The sequence below is a fragment of the Siniperca chuatsi genome, linkage group LG10 (genome assembly GCF_020085105.1).
Source record: "Siniperca chuatsi isolate FFG_IHB_CAS linkage group LG10, ASM2008510v1, whole genome shotgun sequence".
NCBI classification, from domain to species: Eukaryota; Metazoa; Chordata; class Actinopteri; order Centrarchiformes; family Sinipercidae; genus Siniperca; species Siniperca chuatsi.
This window is the reverse complement of record NC_058051.1, coordinates 29,332,108-29,359,568: the sequence shown is the minus strand read 5'-3', so window position 1 is coordinate 29,359,568 and position 27,461 is coordinate 29,332,108. Positions and strand designations below refer to the sequence as shown.

Genomic DNA, 27,461 nt, shown 5'->3' with positions numbered 1-27,461 from the left:
GAGTAGGGTTAGTACATTAATAATGCAGCAATTTACATGGCATTTCTATTTGTTTTTGTGATACTACCATTCACTTCTGACTTCATTTTGTCCCCCTCACTAAAACCAATCCTACACCCTTGTAATCAACATATTTTTCATATACACAACGTCATATCCAGTTAATGAAAATGCTTCATTGTTCTAAACACTAAATCCTTTTGTTTAGAAATAAACAAACCAAGACCCTACAAAACTCATCAACACCAAACCTCTTAAGAAAGGGATGTGACAGTACTGCCCAGACTGTTTGACTGACAGGGTTTATGGACATCGCAGCAATTAGGAAAATTGATAAATATAATTAATACAAATGTATGTTCTGAACATGTTTCAACAGCTTAAGTTCCCTTTCCCATTGCTAAACATACCGGTGGTCTTTTTTTTTTTTTTTTTTTTGTGCGCAGTTTAATCTTTCCAGAAGGGTAAGAGGTGCTTCACCTGCATCACGCCCCCTAACCGTCATCTTCATCAACCTTATCTTCCTCCACCTCTTTATCGCCTGTGTTTCCTCCTTTGTCTCCTCTGTTTACTCCTCCTACCAATAGCAGCAGCCACCAGTAACCATCCTACTGTCTTCCTTTCTTTTCCTCTTTCACACCCTCCTCCTCCTCCTCCTCCTCCTCCTCCTCCTCCTCCTCTCGGCCTAGCAGTTGTAATGGCATTGCTGGGGGGGGGGGCACATTAGAAACATCCCCTCTGTGATAAGCTGCAGCTGGTTACCATAGCGACGCTTATTACTATCCTTGCACCCTGAGACGGGGGGGGTTGGAGGTAGGTAGTGGGGTCAAGGGATAGTGTCCTGATTGTCTGTATGTATGTATGTATGGATGTATGGATGTGCATGTGCATGTACGCGCGCATACGTGTGTGTATGTGTGTGTTCGACAAAAAGGCTTTAGTTCATTGGCTCTTCATTAGATGCTGTACATCTGGTAAAGGCCGTGCTGGGAACACTTCTTACGGATAATGAGGGGACACACACAAACACACACACACACACACACACATAGCCCTCCACCTGCCCCCATACCCACGCTCACTCACAACCCCAACCCCCCACGAATGCTCACACACACACACACCTGTCACCCTGGTCTCCCTCACACACACACAGGTAGATAGGTGTCCCGCTTCCTGTCTGCTGGATATTTAACACAGTTTACACATAACAGCTTGTGTCATGTGACTGTGGAAATGAAATATTCTTTGAGGCAGCCATGGACTTTCAGGCTCCCAATGTCTCCACACACACACACAGCTTGAATTGCGATTGAAGTCACACCAGCATGCGTCCCCCTATTCCATTTCTGTTCATCCATGTGTATAAGACCAGGGGTTTTCCTGTTTAGAGAATAAAGCTCCACTAATCAATATTTTTATATTAACAAGGACTACATAAAAGGGTTCGCTCACAGTGAAAAACCTGCAGAGAATTACGGAGCTTTTTAGTCTCTTGAGATGCACCATGTCGTTCCTCAGGCAAAAAAAAACAAAACAATGGAAATTAACGAATTGACATTTAAACAAAAACATAAATGCATAAATAATAAATTAAACAGTCTGACGACAAAAAAACAATCAACATAGTAACATCAACAAGAACATACACATAAGGGCTTTCCCACAATCCCAAACCAAACACGCTACATCTATTACAAGTGTCATCTGCACAAAATTAACGAGAAATAAAATAGATTAACATTACGTTTACCGTATCGTTAAGTCTCAGCCTCATTTCCAGCAGCAAAAAGCTGTTTCCAGTAAAAAGCTGTTTATAAATCTACTGTACGCTATCTGCCCAGCGCCAAACAGCAGACAGACCACGTTAGCGACTAGCTTGTGAGGAACGGCGTGGAGCTCAGGAGAGTGTGCAGACCAAATGTTGCTTAGGTTGTTGTGAAGTTGTTCTGCCGCCATTCTGCAAAAAAAAAAAAATAAAAAAAAATAAGGCAGCTTTAAAGGCAGCTGCCATGCTGAAAATTCTGGCGTCACAATTGATCTGGTTTCCGACGATTAGTCGATTCATCGGTTGAATGTTTAAGTCACGTCGTGCTCTAATTTCAGCTCCTCATTTGTGAGGATTTGCTGCTTTTTTTCTTGGTCTCATGTGAAAATAAACCGAATATCTTTGGGTTTTGGACTGTTGGGGAAACAAAACACATGGAATGATGGAATCACCTGGGGCTTTAGGGAAATTGTGATGGACATTTTTCACTATTTTCAGAGATTATCATGAAAATATTTTTTGCCATATCACCCAGCTCTTGTCTTTATAATTCATCACCAAACTCCTCCTTTTTTTGGGCTATGCGTATGCAAATCCTCAGCCAGCTGTCTCATAGAATTAACACAGTAAGATCAACCTTTAACTGTTGTATCTGAGCACTTTCTCAGATTCTTGGACCTTTCCTGCTTGTTTTTTACCCTCGTGGCCAAAATATGTGGAAAAAAGTACATTTTTCTATACACACTGTAGGTTCTTCAAGCAGAGCAACCAGAGAGTTGACTGTACATGATATTATTTACCTCCTAATTGCTGCACTACAAATTATTTTTCTTGTGAGCCATGAACTCTGGTCTGTGTGTGTGTGTGTGTGTGTGTGTGTGTGTCCGTCCTCATTTTAGCACTTCTTTCAAGATTCGCACGCTGTTCATGAGTTACTCAGTTATTGTTAGAAACCTTCATCTGCACCCACACATCCTGTTGCAGAAAATAAGCTGTCTACACACACACATACACACACATATACTTATATTATCCACAACACACATATAGAAGCATACAAAGACACACACTCACCTGTGAGGTCAGCTCTCATTGGTTACCATGGCAGTAGCAGGCTTCACCATGTGCTACTAGTTTGCAGCTGGGGGCGGAGGTGTGTGTGTGTGTGTGTGTGTGTGTGATGCACCACCTGTTATCCACTGACTTGTATTGAGTTCTCTGAACAGGTAGCGAAACCCTCCCCCCTCCATCTTCCTCTCTGTCCTCCTTCTCCTGTCAGTAGCTCCATTTAACATCAGAGGAAATTGGCATGTTGGCAACACTGAAGCCTTTCATTAAGATCTACAGCAGCTGAAGGCAGGCAAGATGTTTACGTAAAGGCCCTTTTTGACATGAAATTCACTCCAGAAATCTTCCAATTTTACATGTTGCCATCAAGCGGCAACCTCCAGGGCTGAAAAATGAAGCCAACGCAGAAGTGCAGTTCCTCGAATGGCCACTCGAGGCTCTAAAAGCGAGTCAATCTCCATAAGCCCCCATGTTAAAATGCCCAACTTCACAGCAGAAATAAACACATTTACAGCCTGGTACAAAAAACGGTTCTAGTCTCTGTAGCTAATTTCCCCGTTCATGACAACTGTGAGGGGGGTGAATTTTTATATAAGTCACCCGTTTAAATTATATTAAGGCTTAAAGTTACGCATAATTAAGGACGTGGCCGCTTTGAGTGACAGGTGGGTGCCGACACAGGTGGCTGGTTTCAGCAACCTGCCTTCATTCGGCCCGCCTCAGCTCCACCCACGCTCCACGTCTATCCCCATTTTTGGGGATAAACTTACAAATGGATTTGTATCTGTAATCATGCAGCTTTAATGCGATCTGCATCCATCAGTTCTCTGATGTCAAATGTAGACGACACCAAAATTCCTGATTAAATGTATTTTGCATTTGACTCTTTATTCTATTCATATACAAATAGGGAGATTTTTTTTTGTTACATGAAGTTCACCAGCGACTATTTGAAAAATCATCATAAACTTATTTACTGTAAACTGAGGTCTACAGATGACTCATAACTTAAACAGAAACCTGTAAATGTGCTTTTGATAGTAGATAAAGATAAAGAAAGGCGTAAATAACAAAGCTCTTATTTGAAATGAAAGTCCTTGTTTTCATTTTTTACTTGTGGCAGTGAGACTGTAGTCCTGCAGTGCCAGCCTACAGTTCACTCATTCTGGTCTGACGAGAGTCTGAAGACCATGAAGCACTGTGAGGAGATTATATTTGACCAGGATGTGAGAGGACGCTGGAGTTCGCTGCCACTTATAGCCAAGTGTTTGATTAATGTAGTTTTTTGCTTGTTTTCTGTATGTAAAGTGTCCTTGGGTTACAAGAGAGGCGCTTAAAATCGAATGTATTATTGTTATTATTAAAGACACTAGCTGGGGACAGACATCATTATAAATAGAACAATGGATGATTGACAGTTTTCCTACACCTGCCTGGACAGATGCAGGGCTGCAACTAACAATTTCACTAACTGTTAACTTTTTTCAATTCCTCAATTAATCATTTAGTCCATAAAATCTCAGAAAATTGTTGGAAAAACGGCCATAATACATTTCCACAACCCAAGGTCAGGTCGTCACCTGTCTTGTTTTACAATCTCGCCACTTACAATGATATAAAACAGAGAAAAGCAGCAAATCCTCAGTTATATTTAGGATTTTTCCTTGATAAATGACTGAAACGTTTACGTGATTATTAAAATTGTTGACGGTTAGTTTTTTGTTGATCACCTAATAGATTTATCCGTTGTTTGTTCCTGCACTCGACTGAAGCACCGCGCGCTGGGCTGTTATTAGTCTTTAATTCTGATGATCAAACTTCAAAAACATGAAGGCTTTTCTGTGGTCAATTTCAATTTCTCCAAAACTAAACACTAAGATCACATTCTGAATAAAGTTTCGGGGAGACTGTTGCTGAATATTTTGCAAGTTTTATATCTATTACTATTATATCTATTACTATTCTATCTATTACTATTAAACGGGTTCAAGATGGCTGCCATGGTGTTTTTGTTTTGTCTTGTTTTGCACATTCCCATGTAAATAACGGCCATATTGTACATATTCTTTATTATTTTCTTACATATTCTTTATTTTCTTAAAATATTTTTTAATATTCTTTAATATCTTATTGTCATTTATATTTTATATTTTTGTTTCTTGACTTGCAGTACTTGCTTTATCTTTCTTTATATTTCTACTACGTTTACTGTTTCTGCACCAAAATATCAAAGCAAATCCCTCGTATGTGTAAACCTACTTGGCAATAAAGCTGATTCTGATTCACTTTTACTATCTAGTGTAATCTAGTTTTCAGGTTTGGGAGTTTCTAGATGCAACAAGTACGCTCTCCATCTTGTGCTCACAATTTACTTTGTGAGCTCAACCTTGGTTGGATGTTTGTTATGTCGTTTTGCAGACGTAGTTTAAACGCCATACGAAACGTGTCACGGTGACATAGCGGTCTAAGGTGATAACCATGTTATTACAACTTCTCTGGTTTGATTCTGGTTGGCAATCTGTTGCATGTCACTCTGTCCCCATAGGACAAAATGCCAAACAAAACAAAAACATCATAAGAAAGTTAGTAAGTCAAAGTTTCTCCCCTGTTTGTTTCCAGTGTGTGGACAGCGTATCCGGGGTCGACTCGTCCCTGAAGCGCGTGGCGGTGGTGGAGGATTTCTTCGACATCATCTATGCCATGCACGTGGAGATCAGCGCCGACCCTGGCAAAGCCCCGAAACACGCCGGCCAGAAGAAGACCTACAAAGCTGTAAGAATGCTGTCATGTTGCCATTTATACTACGTGTTTACATATCAGGAAAGTCATTCTCGTAGCGATCAGTGTAAGACGTTTTCTGTTTTCGTTTTGAATCTAAATATCTGATTTTGTCTGTCATCTTTATTCTTTCACTGTTCACGGTTGCGTCTCACGCATCTTTCACTCTCACTTTGTCGTCTTTCTCTTCCTTTTAGTTTTCACCCCTCTGTTTCTCGTGGTCTCCTCTGTCTCACGCCACCCTCCAGCCTCTGCCCTACAGAGTGTATTCGCTCTTTCATAACTTGTGTCATCTGTTGCTTAACTCACTCTGTCCTCTCCCTTTCTCTCTCTTTTTCTCTCTTCCTCTTCTTTTGGACTTCATTCCTCTTTTACCGTCTCGAGAAAAAAATAAACGAGTTTCAGTTTCAGATAAGATGGATTTCAGTCTTTCTGAAACAGACACATCCATTCACTTTCTACCTGCTGGTTCACAAGTACTTTGTGTATTTTGATCGTTTTGTTTAGTAGATGTCACTTTTTTTCTTGAGCTTGATTAGTCAATACATTCATTTATCGATTAACAGAAAAATAGCAAGTCATTTGTCGAGCAAAATTACCAAACATTCCTTAGTTCCAGCTTCTTATTTGTGAGGATTTACTGGTTTTCTTTGACTTACGCGATAGTAAAGTGAATATCTTTGAGTTTTGGACTTCTGGTCGGACAAAACAAGCAGTTTGATGACATCAGCGTAGGCTTTAGGAAACTGTAATGGGCCCTTTTTGCTATTTTCTGACATTTTATAGACCAAACAATTAATCAATTAATTGAGAAAATAATAGGCAGATTAATTCATAGGGAATATAATTGTTAATATGTTTCCAAATAAGATTTTGAAATAAAAACCTGGCTGAATTAGAATAGTAGGCGAGAGAGTCCAGTAGATTCATTTTGAATATTTTTTTAAAATCTGTTTCTATTGGGTTTTGCAGGATTATACAATATTTGCATCAAAGACAAATACAGTTGCCTTTTTTTAATGTCCATCAAGGAACAGAGACATGTATTTTTTTATAAAGGGGTGGACACCGAACCCGGAACAATAACACACACACACACACACACACATACCAGCAGGGAAACAAGCAAACTGGAAAACAGCGAAAACACATAATGATGTGATAATTATTACGTCGGAATATCTGAAGACGTAGTATTCTTGATGTACTTAAGAAAGGGGCCCCAAACCTTGACAAATGTATTGGACCTTCTTTGGAGAGTCTTATTTTCTCCAACTTAAGAAAGTATAGCACGTCCCGAATCCAATGTGTATGAGACGGAGGTGCAGGAGATTTCCACTTCGTTAGGATCAGTCTCCTAGCCAGTAAAGTGGTGAAGTCGAAGCTGACGCCCCAAAGAGAGCACTGAAAGGGTTAGGGTCAAGCTTTCGGCACAATATTTCAGACAAAGTATTAAAAATCACGGAGCCAGAGCATGCGCATAAGGTTGGCAGGGGCCTGATGACATCTGTCACAGATCGGGAAGACATCCTTGTAAATCTTAGATAGGCGAGCCTTGGTGAAGTGAGTGCGGTGCACCACTTTACACTCAAATCTCAAGTCTCAAATCATGCTTCGCACAAATAGAGGAGCTGTTCCCAGAATCTCCCCCCAAACCTCACGTGATATTTCCTCCCCCAAATCTGTCTCCCATAATAACTTAATCGAATCAAGTGAGTCTACGCTTAATGAATCTGAGTGTAGATTCTAGAGATAGCCCCTTTCAGAGATGGAGACAGAGTCAAAAAATCATCAAGAGGTGAATCCTCTGGCAGATTGGGAAAACTAAGGAAGGTACTGCGTACAAAACTACGGATCTGTAAGTATCTGAAAAAATGTCCTTTTTAGGAAGCTAAAAACGGCCCGACAGCTGCTGAAAGGATGCAAAAGCATTAATGTATAAATCTTTACCTTCACCTGCATTGGACCACTCAAAAAATGCACCATCTACTAGGGAAGGGGGAAATACATGATTAGAAACGAAGGGGGCATTAATAGAGAGTAAATGTAAATCAAAGTAACGTCTAAACAGAAACCAGAACTTAAGTGATGATTTCACAAATGCATTTTTTTGTTTTAAAGAGGAGGAATATCAAAGCGCTCATGTTGTAGCCAGAAATTCAAGGATCTAATATTAGCGGCCCAATAGTAAAACAGTCGCCCTAGTGACTTTACTAAAAGTAAACGTGTCCAATTTCCGGAAAAAGGTCTGAGGGAGGAAGAGCGGGATACATTGAAAGTTGTAGGGGAAGCGGGGGAGGACATTCATTTTGATGGGGTTAATCCTTGCAGCTATCGATAGGTTAAGCAAAGACCAACGGGCAAAATCATTACGGGTTTGTGACAGGAGAGATGTGAAATTCTCCTTATTAACGTTCTCTGTCTTGTGGGGAAAACTGACTCCCAGATACACAAACGCATGCCGAGCAATTTTGAACGGTAAATTAGACAGTGGGTAATCTCGGGCTGTTAGCAACAAATAGTTCACTCTCACTAAGGTTCAATTTGTATCCAGATATTTCACCAAAGGTTTGAAAATAATATTTTTTATAGGTCACAGAATGGATGCATATGACTGTGTGAGCTTTTATTTCAAGCAAGAAATTTCATTTGCAAGCTTTATTTCCCGTCCTTTCCTTTTGTTTCATCTCACTGTCCTCGATGGGACTACACTAAGTCCCCAGGCCACTAATTCTGACCTCATCCTAAACATAATTCAAACCTCAAACCTAAAACCAAGTTTCAAATAAACTGTTAACCCAGTGGAGACCTGCACGTAATTAAAAGGGTTTTTTTGGGGGAGTTTTTGCTTTTCCTTATCTGGTCTAATGTGTCACATGCTGTACAGATTGGAAAGCCCCCCCTGAGGCAAATTTGTGATTTGTGATATTGGGCTATATAAATAAAATTGACTTGACTTAATTTGCTGGTGATGGAGGCAGATGTAGAAATAGCTTCGGATTTGGGGTTTAGAGAAAACTGAAAGGAAATGCACCTGTGCTGTTGGAGCGTGTACATGTCTGCTCTGCTTTCTCAGCTGCGGACACTGCCCTCTTTTGGTGAAATGTAGGAAGTGCGGCCTCCACAGATTTATCTCTTGGCCGAGAGACGATGCTGTGACAGCTTCGGCGGCCAGCTGGGCTTTCTTCTCTCTTTTTGTTTTGTTCTTATCTTTTACTTTTTTGACATTTCCTTTCCTTCTTCTTTGTCTTCTTTAACAATCTGCACACCCTTTTTCTTTTTGTCTTCTTTTCAAAATATTGAAAACTTTAATTATTTCGCAAAGATAAGGCTTGATCTGTCAGACTGTCCTTTGTGTCCTTCTACAGTGTATATATATGTGTGTGTGTGTGTGTGTGTGTGTGTGTATATATATATATATATATATATATATATATATATATATATATATATATATATATAATATAATATAATATAATATAATATACAATATGGTTAAAGCCAGGAGCTAGCTCACCATGCCAGGTCTGAGTGCCACCAAAGGCTGTGAGTGACATTTGCTTTACCCCCTCCTTCCTACACACACACACTCTCTCTCTCCATCTCACACACACACACACACACACAGAGGCTGCACAGCAACCCCCTTCCACCCACGCCGCCTATTTTTCCACCCTTCCACCTTTCTTCTTTTGTCTTTGTGCCTCTCTTCCAGAATAAATGTTTGATTTATGCATATGCACACTCAAACACACCCGTGAATTTATAGACATCATACCCTCAGCATCTCTGAGTGCAGAGATTTTATTTTTATTTATTTTAAAAATCCATCTTTAAAAGCTTTGTGACAATTTGAAACAGGTAATGGTATCTTGCCACTCTGGGCCATTTTTTTTTTTATATTTGGTGAAATGTACTCAGCATGACTTGAATGATGAAGAGTTGTGTAACAGGAAATATTGTAGCGGCTCAATAATCAACTGTAAACATTAGATTTTAGTGTTAGTCCCTCAGACTAAAGTTGTTTTTGTTTGTAGCACTTTGACAGACAAGATTACACTCCGGATCCTTTGAGTAAGAGAAGTGACTAACACTTGATAATAACCATCGTTAGTAAATGGTAAATTGATAGTTAATTAATGTTAATGTCAAGTTGTTATAACAAAGACATTTCAAACAATGTCAACTTTGCATTAAAAGTGACATAATAGACTGAATGACACTCAATGACAACAGTCATAAACCTTCATAGAGACTCCTTCATGCAGTCTTATGCAACACCAAGTGTTACCCTAACTATTGCAATCATATCATCCATTTACAAAGTATTAGAAACAGCAGTTGCAACTTTATAATAGCATTCAAATAATGTTTATATATGCTTTATAAACCATTTATTAAGCAATTGTAAAGTTTTATAAACATCAGTTACAACTTTACAATAACATCCAGATTATGTTTGCAGATGGTTTACAAACCAATTAACCATTAATAAAGTAATAACTATCTAAATAGTGTTTATAGATGCTTTACAAAGTGTTTATTAACCATTTAACAAGGTATTATAATCATCAGTTGCAACTTTATAATAGCTATCCAAATACTGGTTGTAGGCAGTTTACAAACTAATTATTAACTATTAATAAAGTGTTACAAATAGCTGGTCTATCTATGTAATGCTATAAATCATTTGGTAATCATTAACAAATACTTAATATAGTATATAAAATGTTATAATGTGTGCAACAATAAACTGTTAATAGTTTACTAATGTTATTATCGTCTCTTATCAGCTATGTTACAACATATCATTTACAAACAATTTTTTTTATATTACACAAACTAATGATAAAATAACAAATTATAGCATTATTAATAATAAGTAAATATTATTAATGATCATTTCATTGTTTGTTAACAGTAAAATAACTAACTAAAGTTTAATTGAGTTATTATTGTGTGTTTCTCAGCTGAAAACTCCCGTGCTCGCTCTCACTCATACGATGCTCACGCCACTCTGGGTTGTTAAAAAGTCAATCTGGGAAATGTAAGAAATTATTAATAAAACTGTTAATTTACATCACCTCAACACTACATTACTGCTGAAATACACTGAACAAAATATGAACAGGAGGGAAAAAAATAACTCTGCATTTCCCAGATAATCATACAGTATGTTTTGGCACTGCAATAAAAAAAAGTAGTGGTATTATGGGAATTTCCAGTGTCTCTGAGCTGCTTTGTGATGTGTGTGTATATTTCATGTCAGTAGCGAAATTCATGCTACATGATGCTTTTGTAGAATTTGAAATCCATTGAATCTATTTTATGTGGTTTTTAATCAACAAGCTAGTTATCATCTTATATCAAAAGTTTGACTTTGAATCGCTGCATTCTCTAAATCAAATGAAATTTTTAACAATGATGTGCAAATTTCAATGATTGTGTCTTGTGGAAACCAAAACGGTGCGCAGCTCTGTCCAGATACCACCACAGTACAACTCTTTTTGTCATCAGTGCTTTCAGAAACTAGAAAAACAGTTTGAACACCGCCTCTCTCTCTCTGTCGGTGTCTCTCTCTCTCTCTCAGATAGCGGAGACGTACGCCTTCCTGCCGAGAGAGGCGGTGACTCGTTTCCTGATGAGCTGTGGAGAGTGTCAGAAGAGGATGCACATCAGCACCACCGGACAGGACTGCAAAGGTACAATCACAAAAAATGAGAGCGTCCTCTGATCTCCGTTTGAGCCTGAGGACCTTTTTTTATGTAGCACAAATGGCGAACATCTTACTGTCGATGGGATCATTCAAGTAATGATCTCACTGCAGCTACAGTGCAGTTTTATTTTTCTGGCACAAACAGGTGACACAATGGCTGTGTCCGAAATAACTCCCAATCACTATAAAGTGCACTATATTTCCAACGATGGAGCAAAAAAAGTACTTTCTGCTAACAACTTTCTGCTAACAGTCCCACAACGCAGTTCATCAGATTTTCTAGATGCGAAATGTACAGACGTGCAAAGCTCTTCCTGTCAGTGATGACACAAAATGACGCTGGATTAAAAGTGTGTGAACGCTCAGTTTACTTACCATAGAGTGAACTGCTGCGTGTCATTATATAGGAGTGAGTGAACGAGGGAGGGATTTCGGACACGGCCGATATCTTTAATGGACATTAAAGGTGAAAGTCTGTTTACACGTCCTGTGAAAAAAGTTGAAAAAGCCTTTTGTGGCTCCAGAGAGAGCTGCACGAAATCTGATAAATCACCTCAAGTGATGTCACTTGAGTCGCTGAAGACTAAAAGTTTGAAAATAATAAAAATCTGGAGGTGTGGAGTCAGAAAGAAGCGAGCTTCCCAGACCTCTGTAGCCCGCTGCTCATCTCTGCCGCAGGCTACAGGCTCCAGGCTACATTAGCCGCTACTAGCATAACACACCCCAATCTCTGAACTGTCAGCGGTGGAGTTGCATTGTGGGTAATGTAGGTGCCAGTTTTTGACAAAGAAGAAGAACGCGTGGAATAAAAAAAGACGATATCTCTGGTTCTGTTGCATCGATTTTTTGTTTTTTCAAACTGTCCATCTTGAGTCTGACGATGTTAAAGGAGTGCAGTGATAAACCAGTGGAGTCTTTTAAGTATTTTGCACTTTAGTTCCTTTATCGCCGGTGGCCAGTCGGATTTATAACCACATATAGAGCTTTTCTCCATCAGAGGCATGTGGCAGGAGAGTTCTTTGAGAGCAGATCAAACCATTTTGAAAATGTAAAAGTGTCTCACCCCATTGACAGAATTTTTGGGATTTCCTTTGAGGAAAACAGAATTTTTAGAAATGTATGCTGTATTTTTCTTGTTTCTTTTTTTTTTTTTTGTCCATCACCACAGGCCTTGTCTCTAAAGGTAAAGCAGACACAGACAGTGTTGTCGGTTTGTGTATCTTCGCTCACTGGAAACTCGTTTTAGCCTGTAATTCCACTAATGAGCAAAATTAAGTAAGACCGTAAGCTCACACTATCAAAGATTAAGTTTTAAATTTAGTCTGTATTTTCACTGGTGGTTCTCTCTCCTTCGCTCTCTTTCTTCATTCACTTAATTCCACTTAAGTTTAATTAAATTCAACACTGAACTGGCTTCAAATTTAAGAAAAATGTAAAATCCCTTCTTCCTCCGTTGTTTTTCTTTCTCTACATCTCCATTAAAACACAAAGGTTCAAAGGAATCCTCCCTGTCCTCTTCCTCTGCTTTCGGCTCATTCTCTCTGTCATCACTCTCTCTTATTCGACTTCTCTCTCCGCAATGTCTTTCAATTAGAGCCCCTCTTTCATCCTTCCCCTCGCTTTTCTCTCTCACATATTGTAAAGAAGAGAAAACAAATCAGGCACATTGAAAACCAATCAGAGAAAGGTTTAGTTGCATTTAATGATAGAAGTTCTTTAAGGAATTATTGATATTAATTACAGTATTTGGTGCCATAATCTTCTATTTTATGACAAATGGTCAGTTTTAATATTTACAATGTTACAATTTAAATGTTGATTGTTTTACCCAGACTTATCGGGATACCTTTTGGGAAGAGGCAGGGATTTGTTTCCAATGAGAAATGGAGAAAGAGCATGTGTGAAAGATAGAATAAACATGTTCTTTATATATTTTTAAAGCTGAAATATGCATAGTTTCTCCTTAAGATAAAAGGCGTATTGTTAGCCCTGCTCTCCTCTGGCCACCACACCTGTCACTCATCTCAGCGAGCAGCCTGTGGCCGAGCTAACCAACATCTGTGAAGCCTCCACAGGATCTGAACAAGGAGACAATTCAAAATGAAATTAATGGTCACTGGTTTTAGATGTTTAGCTTCACAACCTCACTGCTGGCCACGCCCACAGGAAATGGTACAACATCACTCAAAAGCCAAGTTAATGTAAACAGGGAGATGGAAAGTAGGCATGAGCAACCATATTTTAAGGTTCTGTGAATGAGATTCTGAACATTAATATAGCAGCAAACAACTTTTTGCTATATAAAGATGTAGTGGAGTAATGGCGTCCTGAGGAGAGGGTGACGTCACACCCCCTCTGCCTGTGTTGTTATCGCAGCCTCTCTTTGCTTTGTTTATACAGCCGCACCGGCCGTGTGTGCGTGTTAGTGCATGTGAGTTCCTCCGTTTGAAACTGTTCGTCTGTTAGGAGAGCTGTTTCTTTTCTCATCTAACGCGGTGAATCAAGGGTTTATTTGGACCAAACCAGTGTTGGTGATTTTTGGAACAGTTGAAAGACTAACAAAGACGGTTTTGGTCAGTTTTATTTAGTTTCTGTCCAGTTTGAATGAAGTGTGTTTTTTATGATTATCTGCGAGGTAAAATTACAGTTTTTCTCAATGGAGTCTGGCTACAGAGGTCTGGTAAGCTCACTTCCTTCTAACTCTACACCTCCAGATTTTTTTCCATTTTCAAACTTGTAGTCTTCACCTCAAACCGACGCTTACTCAAGTGACATCACTTCATGCAGCTCCCTGTGGAGCCACAAAAGGCTTTATACAACTTTTTTCATGTATGCAGTACTTCCTCTTTAGAGATAGGTTCACATTTTGTCAAGCATGTCTAAAACAACACTCACATGCGACTGTGTTGATCTGAAACAGGTTTTGTTGGCTGATATTCTTTGTCCTGTCCATTCTGGCTGTGGAGAGATCCCTTCCTAACGGGATTCCAATTTAAGAGACTGGCGTCCAAATCTACAGTCGCCGTTCTGAGCAAAAACACGTTTCGGAGTTCAGGCAAAACCACCACGAGGCTTCAGCAGTCTGATTAAGCCAAATTAAGCCTTTATCACACGAAGTTCCCAACATGTTTTATGACCCCTCACTGTCCAGGGAAACACAAAGAGGGGATTTTGGAAGACACCCACTTGATTTGGCTCATTCAGACTGCTGAAGCCTTATATTACAGCACCCGAACTTTAGAATGTATTGTGGGACAGAGCAAGGACGAACGTGTTAGGAAAGGATATAAGCCAGTTTGGAGAGGAGGAACAATTACAGCTGTTATAACGTACACATGACATGAGAACATTGTTTTAAGAACCCGTCCTTTAAAGAGCTACCAGACTATGTAACCGCCGTGCTTCCCTCCTTTTACATATGTCTTCTTTAATAACAGGAATATGGAATGTGTAGAAATGTGAAATTTAATGATGCTGCACAGTCATTCAACAGAAAACGTGTCAAAGTATCTCAGTTTGGACATTATTTTACCCTTTTTCTCAGTTAGCTTCGAGCTGAAAGACACGATGCTGACATCCATTTTACATTTTTCCCCATCCTCTTCTCTGACAACCCCCATTATATATTTTCTGCAACTACTAAAGGCCCCCCCCTCCCCATCTTTTCCCCTCTTCCACAGTCCCATCCCTCCCTCATTCTTCCTCCTGCTGCCCATCCTTCCATTCCCCCTCCAGCTTGTCCATCTCTCTGTTTGCTCTCCTCCTTTATCCTTCCCTCCAAGCCTCCCACCCACCATCCCCGCATCCCGCCTCCAGCTCTCCCCCTCTGCGCCGTTCCATGCTTCCTGTCCTGTCCCTGTATCCCCTTCCCTCCTCCATCCTCCCTTCCCCATTTGTCGCCTCCTCTACCGTCCCTATACCCTCCGTCCATCCCTCCCTCCCTCACTCGCTTCCCCTCCATGCCCCCCCCCCCGGGTTTTCTCCTCGTCCCTCATTAAACAGAGGAGTCATTGGAGTGTCCTGGCGCTCTCCTCAATTAGCCTAATTAATGCCTTTTAACAAAGAAAATGGCCCCAGAAACGAGCTCATTTTCCACATAGTCGGGAGAGAAAGAACCGGTACTGTTGGGGGGGGGGAGTCTGAAGTACAGGGTAAAAGAGAGAAAGTGAAATGTAGAAGAAGAACAAATTTGAAATGAAAGTCCAAAGGAGATGTAGAAGATGAGGGGTGAGAGGGGAGTCCTGGCAGGGCTCACAAAGAAAACCAAAAAAATTGAAAGAGTGGCCTTCAATGTCACCGCTGTTTTAAAACAAACACATATACCACGTCCTTTAGCTTTTTCATTCTCGTAGAGAAGTCGGGGTTGTTTAAACATTTTCCTGTTGGCATTTACCCATAACCAAATCCAGACAAAAGCCTCGATGCTGAGCCTGACGGAAGAACTTTTGAATTCTATATTTTTATTGTGAATTAAAACAAACCATTGGTCTGTTTGCTTGGAGCAGCTGGATGGTGTCACTGATTCAAAAAAAAAAAAAAAAAAAAAAAAAGAAATGTAAAATTACAATATGAAAAATGGAAATATGAGGTTTCCACAGGACATAATGGAAATTATTTAATTAGAAGATGAAATAAGCTGAGCAAACAGTCAAACACACACACACACACACACACATTGAGCTCAAGTATCAGAACTGTTGTCATTACTCTGTGTGTGTGTGTGTTGTGCACACTGGATGCCACTCGGAGAGAGCAGCTAATTGCCTTCCTACCCTGTGGGGGTTCGGCCTCTCCCCGACACACACACACACACACACACACACACACACACACACACACACACACACACACACACACACAAACGACTGTGACCTCAGCCCCCTTTATCACTATGCTGAAGTGACTCCCACTAAAGTTCAGCTGTGAATTATTAAATGCAATTAATCAGCGTGGACCGGGGCCATGTTTAATTGACACAGGCAGCAGGCTCACTGTGTGAGAGTGTGGGCATGCGTGTGGGGGTGTGTGTGTGTGTGTGTGTGTGTGTGTGTGTGTAGGTTAGCGGAAAAGTTTTATTTGTTTTATGTAGAAAAATTAATGATCAACCTTTTTTGTAAGAAAAGTGCAATTAAACCAGAGTGCATCTCCATTTAGTGTCAGTGTTCTTTCGGTTTATTCTGGACACACATCTGTTGCATGCCTTCCCCTGTTAAAGGCTTTTTAGGGAGTGGTTCCTTATCTGAAGCAAGAGTCGAAGGACAGACGCTGTTGTATGCTGTACAGATTGTAAAGCCCTTTGAGCCAAATTTGTGATTTGGGGCTTTATAAATAAAACTGACTTGATCTTGAAGTGTGTAATGCAGAAGAAAGCTAGAGGACATATAAGCTTTTTCACATTGTCAATCCCAGTAGTCCGTTTATCTACAGCTTAATTTGCATGTCACGATCTTCGTCCGGTATGTCCATAAACACATGACATTAACAAGTGAATATCAGGTTTATGTTTACCATAAAGAAATTCTTTATGTGCTGAAGTGTTTATTGGGAGGTTCTTCTTGTCTTCTTAGAGAGCTTGTGCTGGTTCAGGAACTAGTTTTGGTGTGTTAAGGTCCAATGAGACCTTGAGTGCATGTGATAACGGGCTGTGCAGATACATTTAACGTGATAATGAGGAGGCACTTTATTTATCTTGACTCTTCAGGTACTCCTGTGGTTTGTTGGTTCAGTTCGGCTTATGAATAAACTACTTTAAACACACTTGATGTGAACGTTCAGTGATCTTTAAAAGCATGACAGCCTTTCTCTTAGACACCTTTCCTAAAATAAGCATATTTAAACCTGGGTTTCCTGCTCACACAACGCTAGATGGCAAACTAGCTTACCTAAACAGGTGAATGTTAGAGGAATGTTCATTATGACCAACAAAAATAGTAACATTCATTTGTTTCTTTATTTATTTAGTTTTACACGTTTTAAAAAACATCTTGGGTCCGGAGCCTCATGTTGAAAACCACGTGGCAGCTTTGTGTCACATAATCGGTCAGTTATCGCAGTCTGTCCCTCTCTGGAGAAAACACACACACTCTCACACTCTGTCTTTTTCTCCTGTCCTCGTACAAGACTATCAATCACTGATCAATGATGACGGTCCTGTCTGTTCTTCTAAGCCGTATTGATCTTATGCCCCATATTCATGTCCATTCTCTAGATGCTCCAGACGTTAGACACGTCCTTTACGAGGTCAGTAGATAAATGACTGAAGGCAGAGGAGAGGAGTATGGATGATTGAGAGATAGTGTGGTTTGTAATGTGGTTTTATTTCTTGTTTTCTTTCTTTCCTTTTATAAAAGAGCTGTTTAAAGCAGTAAAAAGCTTTTGCAGGTAACATATTTGGACAGAGAAAGTGACCTTAAGTTTATGTTATAACTCAGCTGCTGTGCAAGTAAACCACCACCTAACACTGTTACTCCAGCATTGTAAAATTACAGTATGGACAATCAGGATGACAAAATTATAGATAGATTGTTAACATTTATGAAGAATGTGGATCCGGGAGGACTTAAAGCAACTTCCAGGTGCTGCCAAACACACCTGAGCCACACGACCCCCTCTCCACCATGAAAACCTGGAAGAGGACAGACTACGCAAACACGCGAGAGGCAAAACTCAAGCAGGTGTGAAGCAATTCACGCAGGTAGGAGAAAGGAAACAAAACACACAGAGGGAGAGAGAGACAAGAACAACATGAACACGAGGGCGAGAGAGAGCGAGAGACAAGAGGAGAGGCTGAATCTCCTGGAGGATAAAGATCCAGATCCAAACATCTGGAAAGAGACCCCAACAGCCAGGGGAGAGAGAGAACTACCAAGATGGCTGATGGTCCGGCACAGAGAAGCCTGGGTGAAAAGAGAGAACACTAGAGAGGGAGAAGAGAGAGAGAGAGAGAAATTGAGACTGACACTGACCCGCCGGAGGGATAATGGTAGCAGATACAAGCCTGAAGTAATCATGGAATAAGCAACTAACTGAAAGTTATGGTGAAAAGATGAGTTTTGAGTTTGTATTTAAAGGCCTCGGGTCTGACTGCCTCTCTTTGTCTGTGTTGCTCTACCTCCAGCTCTAGACAGTCCTCTAGTGTTGGCTTTCTGACAAGGCATGATAATAGACGGCATTAACAGTCGATGGGTTTAAGAGAAGACCAGCCAGCTGTCAGTTTAAGGGGGAGATACAGTCATACATACAATGTCCTTGTGGGATTTTGAAAAATGTCAAAAGTCACAAAGGGACATTTTGTAAAGATGAAATTCAGAAAATGATGACAAAATAATCATCTTACAGTCCAGTAGCACTGGCACATTTTTTATTGTGTCTTTCAGCCAGTGTTTGTGATGGTCACTGTTTTACTCCCCTTTTTATAAAACAATTGAATCCCAATTAGCAGTTAGTGTTTCACTGCCAATAAATATCTATTTTAAGTGAGTTTTAAAGGTAACATAAGGTGACTGACCAAAGCTTTATAATTGCTCGAGATGTTTCTGTTGTTTAGCCTCTCCCCATTGATGTATATGGGGTGGACAAAATAATAGAAACACCTGTCAGTACAACGTAATACAGTTCAGCATCACCACAAACTGCAGCCTCCAAAATGATCGTACAGTTGAATCGACACGTCTCTGAAACAGTCTCAACACAAACTGAACATTATAACCTTCACGAAGGGAGGATTTATTGCCGGACTGCTGTGTTAGACTGCATTAGTTTTAGCTAGGTTTACTTAACTGGAAACTGAATTTGTGCAGTGTGTTGTGATCGTTCTTTACATTATAGCCTGCAGGTCTTTAAGACTGCTTTATTTATGTGCTGTGATTTGCTGGCTTTTTTCCCTCCGTCTTATTTCCTTAATTTAGATTTTCTTTAAGAAAACTGTTAATGTCTACTTAACATTCTCACTGATTCAAAGCATTCATTTCTTAACCTCTGTAGAAAGGAACTAATGATAAACCAATATAACAAGCAGTCCTTCAGAGACCTCCAACAGGCTAGGGATGCACAGTCTGGGCCTCTCTTCAAACCTACCACGAGCAGAACCATATCAGCCCCGCTCCAATCTTCACCTGTTTATATTTTTAAAAACTAATATTAAGTAATTAGCATATGGCAATTTGGTAGTAACTTAGCTGCAGAGCCTCCCCCACTCCCCTCAAGAGCACAACGCTCTGTGGAAGCGCCTCGTTTTCCCACTGCAATGTGAATACGGCCTCACGGGTACAAAGAGGACAGATAGTTGTCACTGCATGATGTGTCAAGACATCACAAATCTCTGTAGAAGAAGAAAGCTCAATGAATGGAATGACAATGTGGACACTCATTTGCTCTTTTTGCCTAAAAATTTTCCTCTCCTCTGCTCTGCTCTCCTCCAGAGAACGACAGGCCGAGCTCCCTGGTGTTAGAGGTGATAGACTACAACATGCCTCTCACCACCACCTACATGAAACAGATGAAGCTGCAGTGTATGAACAACAACAAGGTACGTGAGGTCACTGCGACAGAGCTGCATGTTAAGCAACGGAGACGCTGTATCTGATTCTGGGCTCCAGTGTGAGGCTGCAGTGTCACATGTTGTTCTGAATTTATCTTTTTGTCTGTGCTGTCAGACAGAATCTGCGTTGTGTGTGTTTCGATGCACTGTGAAGCCACAAGAATTTCCTTGAGAGTGGCTCATATAGTAAATGATGACGCTGACAACTGCTTTAAACCAGCAGGTTCATTAGTACACTCGAGTATTGTTTGTAAGTGGCGTGTAGGAGGAAACCAGGCGGCCCACTAATGCCTCGGTAGGAAGAAAACTCCCACACACCGTCTTGTAATTAAAATAATGTAATGAGAAGAAATATCAGTGTTTCAGTCTGACGCTTGTGGAGGTCAGTGGATCAAAACCATTTCTTCTTATTACTTATGAGACAGTATATTCTCTGCACAGAATGTATATAAAGCCGAAAACTCATTAATGCTAGCTTCCAGCCATGTGAACAAATGACCTGAGAAAATGAATTAGACAAGTAGGATGATCAATCACTTGGCATAGATGTGGGCAGAATATATGTAAGTATATGTAATTCGTTATCAATTAATTTCCAATTAGTTTATAGATTCAATTCAATTCAAAGTTTGTTTGTATAGCACCACCTCATACAAAGGCAGTTCAAAGTGCTTTAACAAAATAAAACATAAAAAAAAAAAGTGCTCATAACCAGAAACATCTATGCATACATACACATAAATACACACATACACACTGTACAAATACGGTGTATTCATTTAAGAAATCTGAAAAGAACACAGTGTTGGGGAAAGTCTAAGGTCAGCAGGCAAACTGTTGCATTATTTAGCTGCATAAACGCTGAAAGCCATCTCACCAAACTTTGGAAATGCCCCAGGCACATGGAGGACATTTCCACCTTGTGACCAGAGTGTAAACTGACAGCATGTCTGAAATGTACTGTGGAACCAGACCAGCAAGTGCTTTGTAATCCAACAGGAGGATTTTGAATTGTATTCTGAAAACAACAACAGGTAGCCAGTGAAGGATTCGGAGGACTGGAGTTATGTGGTCTGATTTTTATTTATTTTTTGCCCTGGTAGTACTTGTGCAGCTGAGTTCTGGTTAAGTTGTAATCTATGGATTGTTGAAGCATTTAGTCCTCAAAATGCCAATAAGTGAAAATGCCCAACACAAGTTCCCAGTGCCCAAATTCACATCTTTTAATAGCTTTAAATAGCCCGAGCAACAGTCCAACCCCCCCAAATATTCAGTGTACTGTGATGTAAAACAGAGAGAAGTAGCAAATCCTCTCATTTCAGAAGAATTGAATATTCTGTATTTTGTGCTCGATAAATAACCTGAACAATTACTTGCTTAGCAAAATTGTTGTCTACTAATTGATTAATTGACTAATTGTTTTAACAGTAATATAATGTTATGATATACAGTAAGTGGAGAAGTGAAGAAAATTACAAATCAAGGTACATCAGGTCATGTTCATGTCAACAAGTCCTCCAAATCTGATCTGATCTGGTCTGACGCCCCTATCGGCAGGACGACATCTTTTGTCTGTGACTTCCAAAATGGTTACAAATCTGTGTTGAGTAATAATCATCAATCAAATCAATAGATCTGTTTTATGATGTGACAACTCTGGTTAAGGTTTGGTTAAGTTTAGGCTCAAACACGACTTGGTTAGGTTTAGGCAAAGATCAGGATTTGGCATAAGTGCTTAGTTAAGGTTAGAAAAACATAGTGTTTTGGGTTCAATTTCTACTTCTTTAAGGTTATGGGACGTCGTCATGGTGACAATAATGCCCAATAAGTTCGGGTCAGGGATTGACTGCGGTCGAGGTTAAAAGAAACCAATGTTGACTGTCTGTAGGAAACAAGGAAGCAAACAGAAAAGTCCCACGTTTTGTTGACCCATCCATCCACCCCGACCTGGACTTTGAGGCTCTATATCGTCGAACTGCTTCCTCCTTTGCTCCAGATTCACTGGCGCCCTCTAGCGGCCGTCATTTGAAACGCACACACACAAGTCGTTTTGGGGCACTACCTGAAACGACTGATGCTGTCGTTTTTACTTGGGAGGACAGCCTCCGTCATATTGATAAAATGCAAAATTTCTTTGAATCCAATATTTCCATAAATCAGTCCTGGTAGTTGATTTGCAACATTGCTCACGATTAGATATCAGAAAGATCGGAATAGATTTTACTCATCTAGCAGTGATGCATCTGGAACAGCTGGAAGAGCTCTGAGGTGGTGAGGAAGGGCAGCTCCTTTTGTGGATCGGCGCTGTGCTGGCTCAGCTCTGTACTTTAGCAGTGTGTGCGCGGGCGGGGTTGGTGATTGGTATATTCCATATTGTTCCCATAACACCACGACCGCCACTCCACCCTCTACCACTGTGACTATCAGCACCACACACTCGCTGTCAGTCATATTCCCCGTGTGTGTGTGTGAGTGTGTGTCTAGATAACGGGTGGGGGAACAGAGGTTTGAGCTCATTCCAATTAAGCCAGGCCCCTGAGCGTCAAGTTAATTAGCTGAGGAGAGAGAGAGACACTGAAGTGCCAATTTACACTGGAATGCCAATAAATCTGCCTGCCTGTCTGTCCAAGACGCACACACACACACACACACACACACACACACACACACACACACACACACACACATCTTAAAAGCACATACAGTTCAATACTTTCACCTCTTCTTTTGTGTTTTGCCATTTTCCTCTATCTCACACCCACACACACACACACACACACACACACACACACACTCGCACCTCCTGTTATTCAGATGTACCGGTCTGTTTGGTGACACCACGTCAAAGCCGTTCTAATTAGTTCACACTGACATATTGACGCAAGTCTTATTATCACCCTCATGTTAGAAAGTACAAAACAAACATTTTTTTTTTCTTTGCATGTTTTTCTCACTTAAAGCGAGCGTTGTCGTTCATAGTTATTGTTTAGATTAAAAAAAGCTATTTGAACTTTTCTCTCAAAAAAACCTTTCACCCTTTTTCTTCTTTTTATTTCTCCACCATACCTTTCTCCACGTGACATTGTCATCAAGGGGAAGAAAAGTTAATATTTTACAGGATGCTGTGAGTTTGACCCTTTTAACGCCTGCTAATCGTTGCTTTTAGTTTAATGATAAAGGAACTGAAGTCTGTTCTGTGCTCTAATTATCAAAAGTCAACTCCAGATCAGAACATGTGTCTTAAAGTAATAAGCTCTAAGGTTTTCATTTAAATAAATGTCTGTTAAGTCACTATCTATCGCCGGTGATTGAGCCTATGGCCCACTGATGAAGAAGTTACGAAATTGAGCATAGCGTTAGTTCAGGGAGGCCACGATGTTAAGCTCATCTCACATCAGCTGATGGGTCAGCTCACATCAGCTGATGGCTCAGCTGATCCCCTTCTATGCATTCAATTGGCAAAACTCATACAAGGCTCCTTATTTAAGCTGCTTTAGCCTGCTGCTTCCTCTGCAAGCTGCTTTGCAACCCGCCTCCACCGCCAGCTCCTCCTTTCATGCTGAGTCTGTCTAATCAATGTCATTTCTGTTGTCATTGATGCCTGCTCTGTTCTGGACCCGGGGGGGGGGGCTGCTGCTGCTGCTCTCCCAGAACAGAGCCATACTGCCAAATCTAACTAATGCAGATCAAATAAAAGTTCTCTTTGACTAAAGTGGTCCTGACTGAACTGGGTATCTGTGGCGACATTACCGGGAAAAATGCTGTATCATTTTACTGCTAATGCAAACCGAACATTTCCTCCTGCTGCAGCTTCACATTAAAAGCATTTAAATGGTGAAACAAGAGTTGACTTTTATTATGAAGTAGTCGCAGGAAATGCAATGCGTTAGTGTATCAGTGATCTTGACACTGAACGCTATCGTTCATCAAAAATGCGTCTACAAAACAACTCATTTTCTGCATTTTTTGACAGCGGATCAGTCTGAAATATTGCAGGGAGTAATGGAACAGTGAACTGTTAGATGAAGAGCTGCAGGCTGCACACCTCCATCTTCTCAGCCAGGTAACCAACTCCTTTCACTGTGCCCTGCTGTTCGCAGACTCGCGCCGTGTGCAGCATAAAACCAGATCAGGGTTGCTCACAGAATGATGGAAAAAGGGCAATTATTGTCCGACTTCTTTATTAAACCGACAATAGTTTGTTTTGCTGCCCCCAGAATTACGTGACCAATCAATAATTTTAATATTTTGTGTATTTTTACATTTATTGGAACTATTGTTAATGTAAAACAGACTTTGTTAAAAATAAAAAGGTCCTTGTGCACCGTGAATATCGTGGCTGTCGTACTTCAAATCAGAAAGAAGTAGTATGAGTGCCACGCTAGCTGAGGAGGGATTCACTACAATTAAGATTTATTTTCTGCCCTGTTGTATGTTGCATCTTAAACTGAAAAAGCCAATACCTTCAGTATAGTGATATAAGAGAGTTTTAGTAACACTTCCTCCTATTTAGCATTTACAAGTAGTATATAAACATGTAATAAATGGTTTATAACACACTATAATGCAGTTGTAAGCAGATATAAGTGTTTATTAATGTATTTGTCAACAACCATATCTCCTCCTGTGGGCACCCATAGGTGGAGGCTGGCACAGAAAATTAATGACGATGTAGTAAAACACAGTTGTAAGAATATAACATGTCTTCAGAAGAGAAGTTATCATTTTTGACAGAAACTGTATATTAATAAACACTTAAGGACAGACAGATTGTCCTTATCTGGGTACATTATAGCAGGTTATTAACCATTTATTAAATGTTTAAGTAGAGGGGGTTAAAGTAAAGTGTTACCAGTTTTAAAAATCTGATAACAATATGTTGGCCAATAGTAATTTTTTTCCACATATTTTTAATACGGAGTCCTTAAATTTATTTATTTTTTTATTTTTTTAAAGAATTGTGAAGATATGTACTGATGAGTACACCTCAGAGACACAGTTTCTAAATGACCTCAAACATAAATTTGACATTTGGCCGATATATCGGTCTAGCTGTACTAAAAAGTACTCTGTATTCTGTTGCTGCTGATTTCTTTCGGAAGTCAACTTTTGATTTGTGCTGTTCGTTCACCTTCCCACCTCATCCACCTACACGGAAACTCTCTTATGTGATATGTATTTGCCAGACCAGACTGTCTTTTCAATCCTGTTGCTGCTGCAAGAGTTAAAGTTAAGTTTTAGCAGACAGTATAGAGTGTGTATATGCCTTTGTGTGTGTGTGTGTGTGTGTGTGTGTGTGTGTGTCAGGATGAGACTGCAGGAAGATTATAGTGTTTGGCCCAGAGGAGCAAAAGTACAGACAGGAATAGAGGAGCAATGACTCACTCACCTATGGAAATAACATAGGACATGAGGGAGCATTAGGTTCAGTGTGTGTGTGGTGTGTTAGTGTTAGTAGGATAGTTGAATAGCATAGCATTCTGTGAAAAGGTTGCAGTCTTTTGTCTGGGTTGTTTTTATGAGGGAGGGAGCGAGAGAGGATCATCTGTACTTTTACTCGAGAGAGAGAAAATGAGCCAAAGGTAGACAGAAGAAGAAGAAGAAGAAGAAGAAGAAGAAAAGAGGAGGATGTACTTCATATTTGTGATGTGTGAATCCTCCACCGGCTCCATTAGCACTCATCCCAAGCCTCTGTTCATCTGCCCATCCCTTTATCTTTCCCTCCATCCGCCCCCCGTCCCAATTCAATAAGAGGAGGAAATTACCCAGGATGCTTCCTGGCAGGGGTGGGGAGTGTGTAGGGGGCTGCTGCAGACAATGTAGAAACGGGTGAGGAGTGAGAGGAGAGGAGATTGGGGGGGTGATAGAGAGATGACAGGGCGGTGGCTCTGTCTGGCTGAGGGAAGGAGGAAGATGGAGAGGAGGAGGAGGATGGGAATAGGTGGATGTGCTCGGCCGGGTGAAAACAGAAATACGTGACGTTGGGATGCAAGGGGAGGAGGGGGTTGGGGGAGGCGACGGGGAGGTTGGGGGGGGTCAGGGAAGGAATTAAAAAAGAAGAATGAGGTGGTTCATTATCGTTTATGGTCTCCCCTTCTCCCTCTCTCTGCCCATTATTTCAGCTACCTCCAGAGGAAAGACATTTCATTATTTTTGGGAGGAGGGGTGTGTGTGTGTGTGTGTGTGTGTGCAGATCGGAGTTAGGTTGGGGGTTGGTCTCTCATAATTACTAAAAGACTGTTGAGAAGACAGCAGAAAAAAAACCTACATTAGGAGATAAAAGGCTTGTCGGGGAAACAGCCTTGATAAAGGGCTGTTTTGTCCCCAGTTTGTAGGCTGAAAATAAAACTACAGGAAAGCTGATCTAGAATCATGTTTTCTTTTCCAAATCTCTGTATACAGTAGGTAAATATTAGCGTGGTCCCAGAACTCCACTGCTCACAAATGCCATTTCTTTTTCAGCGATCACTCAAATAATAATCAAGTGAATGGAAACAGTAATTCAGTCTGACGCGATGCGCTGTGCAAAGCATCTAAACTTTATCAAAACATCAAACATTTGTGAAATAATTCACGGAAGTCCAGATGCCAGGATGGTGGGGGCGTTCTTTAGAAATCAAGAAGAAGAGGAAATAATGCAGATGACCTCAAGGCCCCACACGCTAACAAACCCATGTGGCTGGTAGTTGCTCTAACAACACGTGAGTCATGGTGGACACTGGTATCCCACAGCCTCAAACGAGCTTTAATAACTTTTTCTTTATTTTTATATTATAGCTTATAGTTTTTACCTCACATGCACCAACTCAGTTCAACACAACAACCCCATGATTCATCTAACAAGATGTGTATTTCACTCTTTGTACTACTTGTGCGTTTTTCATACCTGTTTTTTTATGCACATTTTCAATTTGCACATCAAAAACCACCTGAGTGGAAATGCCGGGAAAAAAAACCTCGAAGTAACGCAAAAAGGTGGAAAAGTTGATTTATTGATTAAAAACTAAATGCAACAAAGTGTAATGGAAACCGACTGAGTGAATATATGATGACGTACATGAAGCGCATGACTTAAACGTCACTCAGGCTTCCACTGAAGAGACGAAAACATCACATTAACACATGAAATAAACACAAATTCCACATTTGCATCATGCTTTCTACATTGTTTTCGTTTGTTTTGGGGTTTGACTGGAGCTCTTTTAATTACGTCACCTCGTTGTGTCCTCTTCTTCTGCGATGGCTTAATGGCACCCGACTGGAGAATTAGTGCCACCAGTTGTTTATCTCCATGCACCCAACTCCTAATATTCACGTAAAAGTAGTGGATGGAAACACTTTTTCTGTAAATCTGGTTGAATTTTGCGTAACATTTGGACGGAAGCTTGACTACAGCGATGTAGAGGGACGTGTTAATATAACCAGCCCAGTATTCTAGGAATTATGTTCATATTGCATCAATCTGCAGCGCACGATTTACATACGAAGCCAACATTGTAGTGCCAGTGCAGGAAGTAGTGGAGGTCGGGGCGATTGATGCTCACGCAGCACATCGGACTTTAATGCGGGAGACTCCAGTTTGCGTCCTGTCC

General features: G+C 40.4%; 1 protein-coding gene across 6 annotated transcripts in view; it reads left to right on the top strand.

Moving 5' to 3' along the window:
* Nucleotides 1-27,461, top strand: part of LOC122882618 (nucleolar protein 4-like) — a 187,629-nt gene that overhangs the window by 54,479 nt on the left and 105,689 nt on the right. For all 6 annotated transcript variants that reach the window (XM_044210188.1, XM_044210189.1, XM_044210190.1 and 3 more), the window contains 3 exons: nucleotides 5,456-5,608; nucleotides 11,205-11,316; nucleotides 19,751-19,857. In XM_044210188.1, coding sequence (XP_044066123.1) covers nucleotides 5,456-5,608; nucleotides 11,205-11,316; nucleotides 19,751-19,857 — 372 coding nt within the window. The remainder of the gene's footprint in view (nucleotides 1-5,455; nucleotides 5,609-11,204; nucleotides 11,317-19,750; nucleotides 19,858-27,461) is intronic.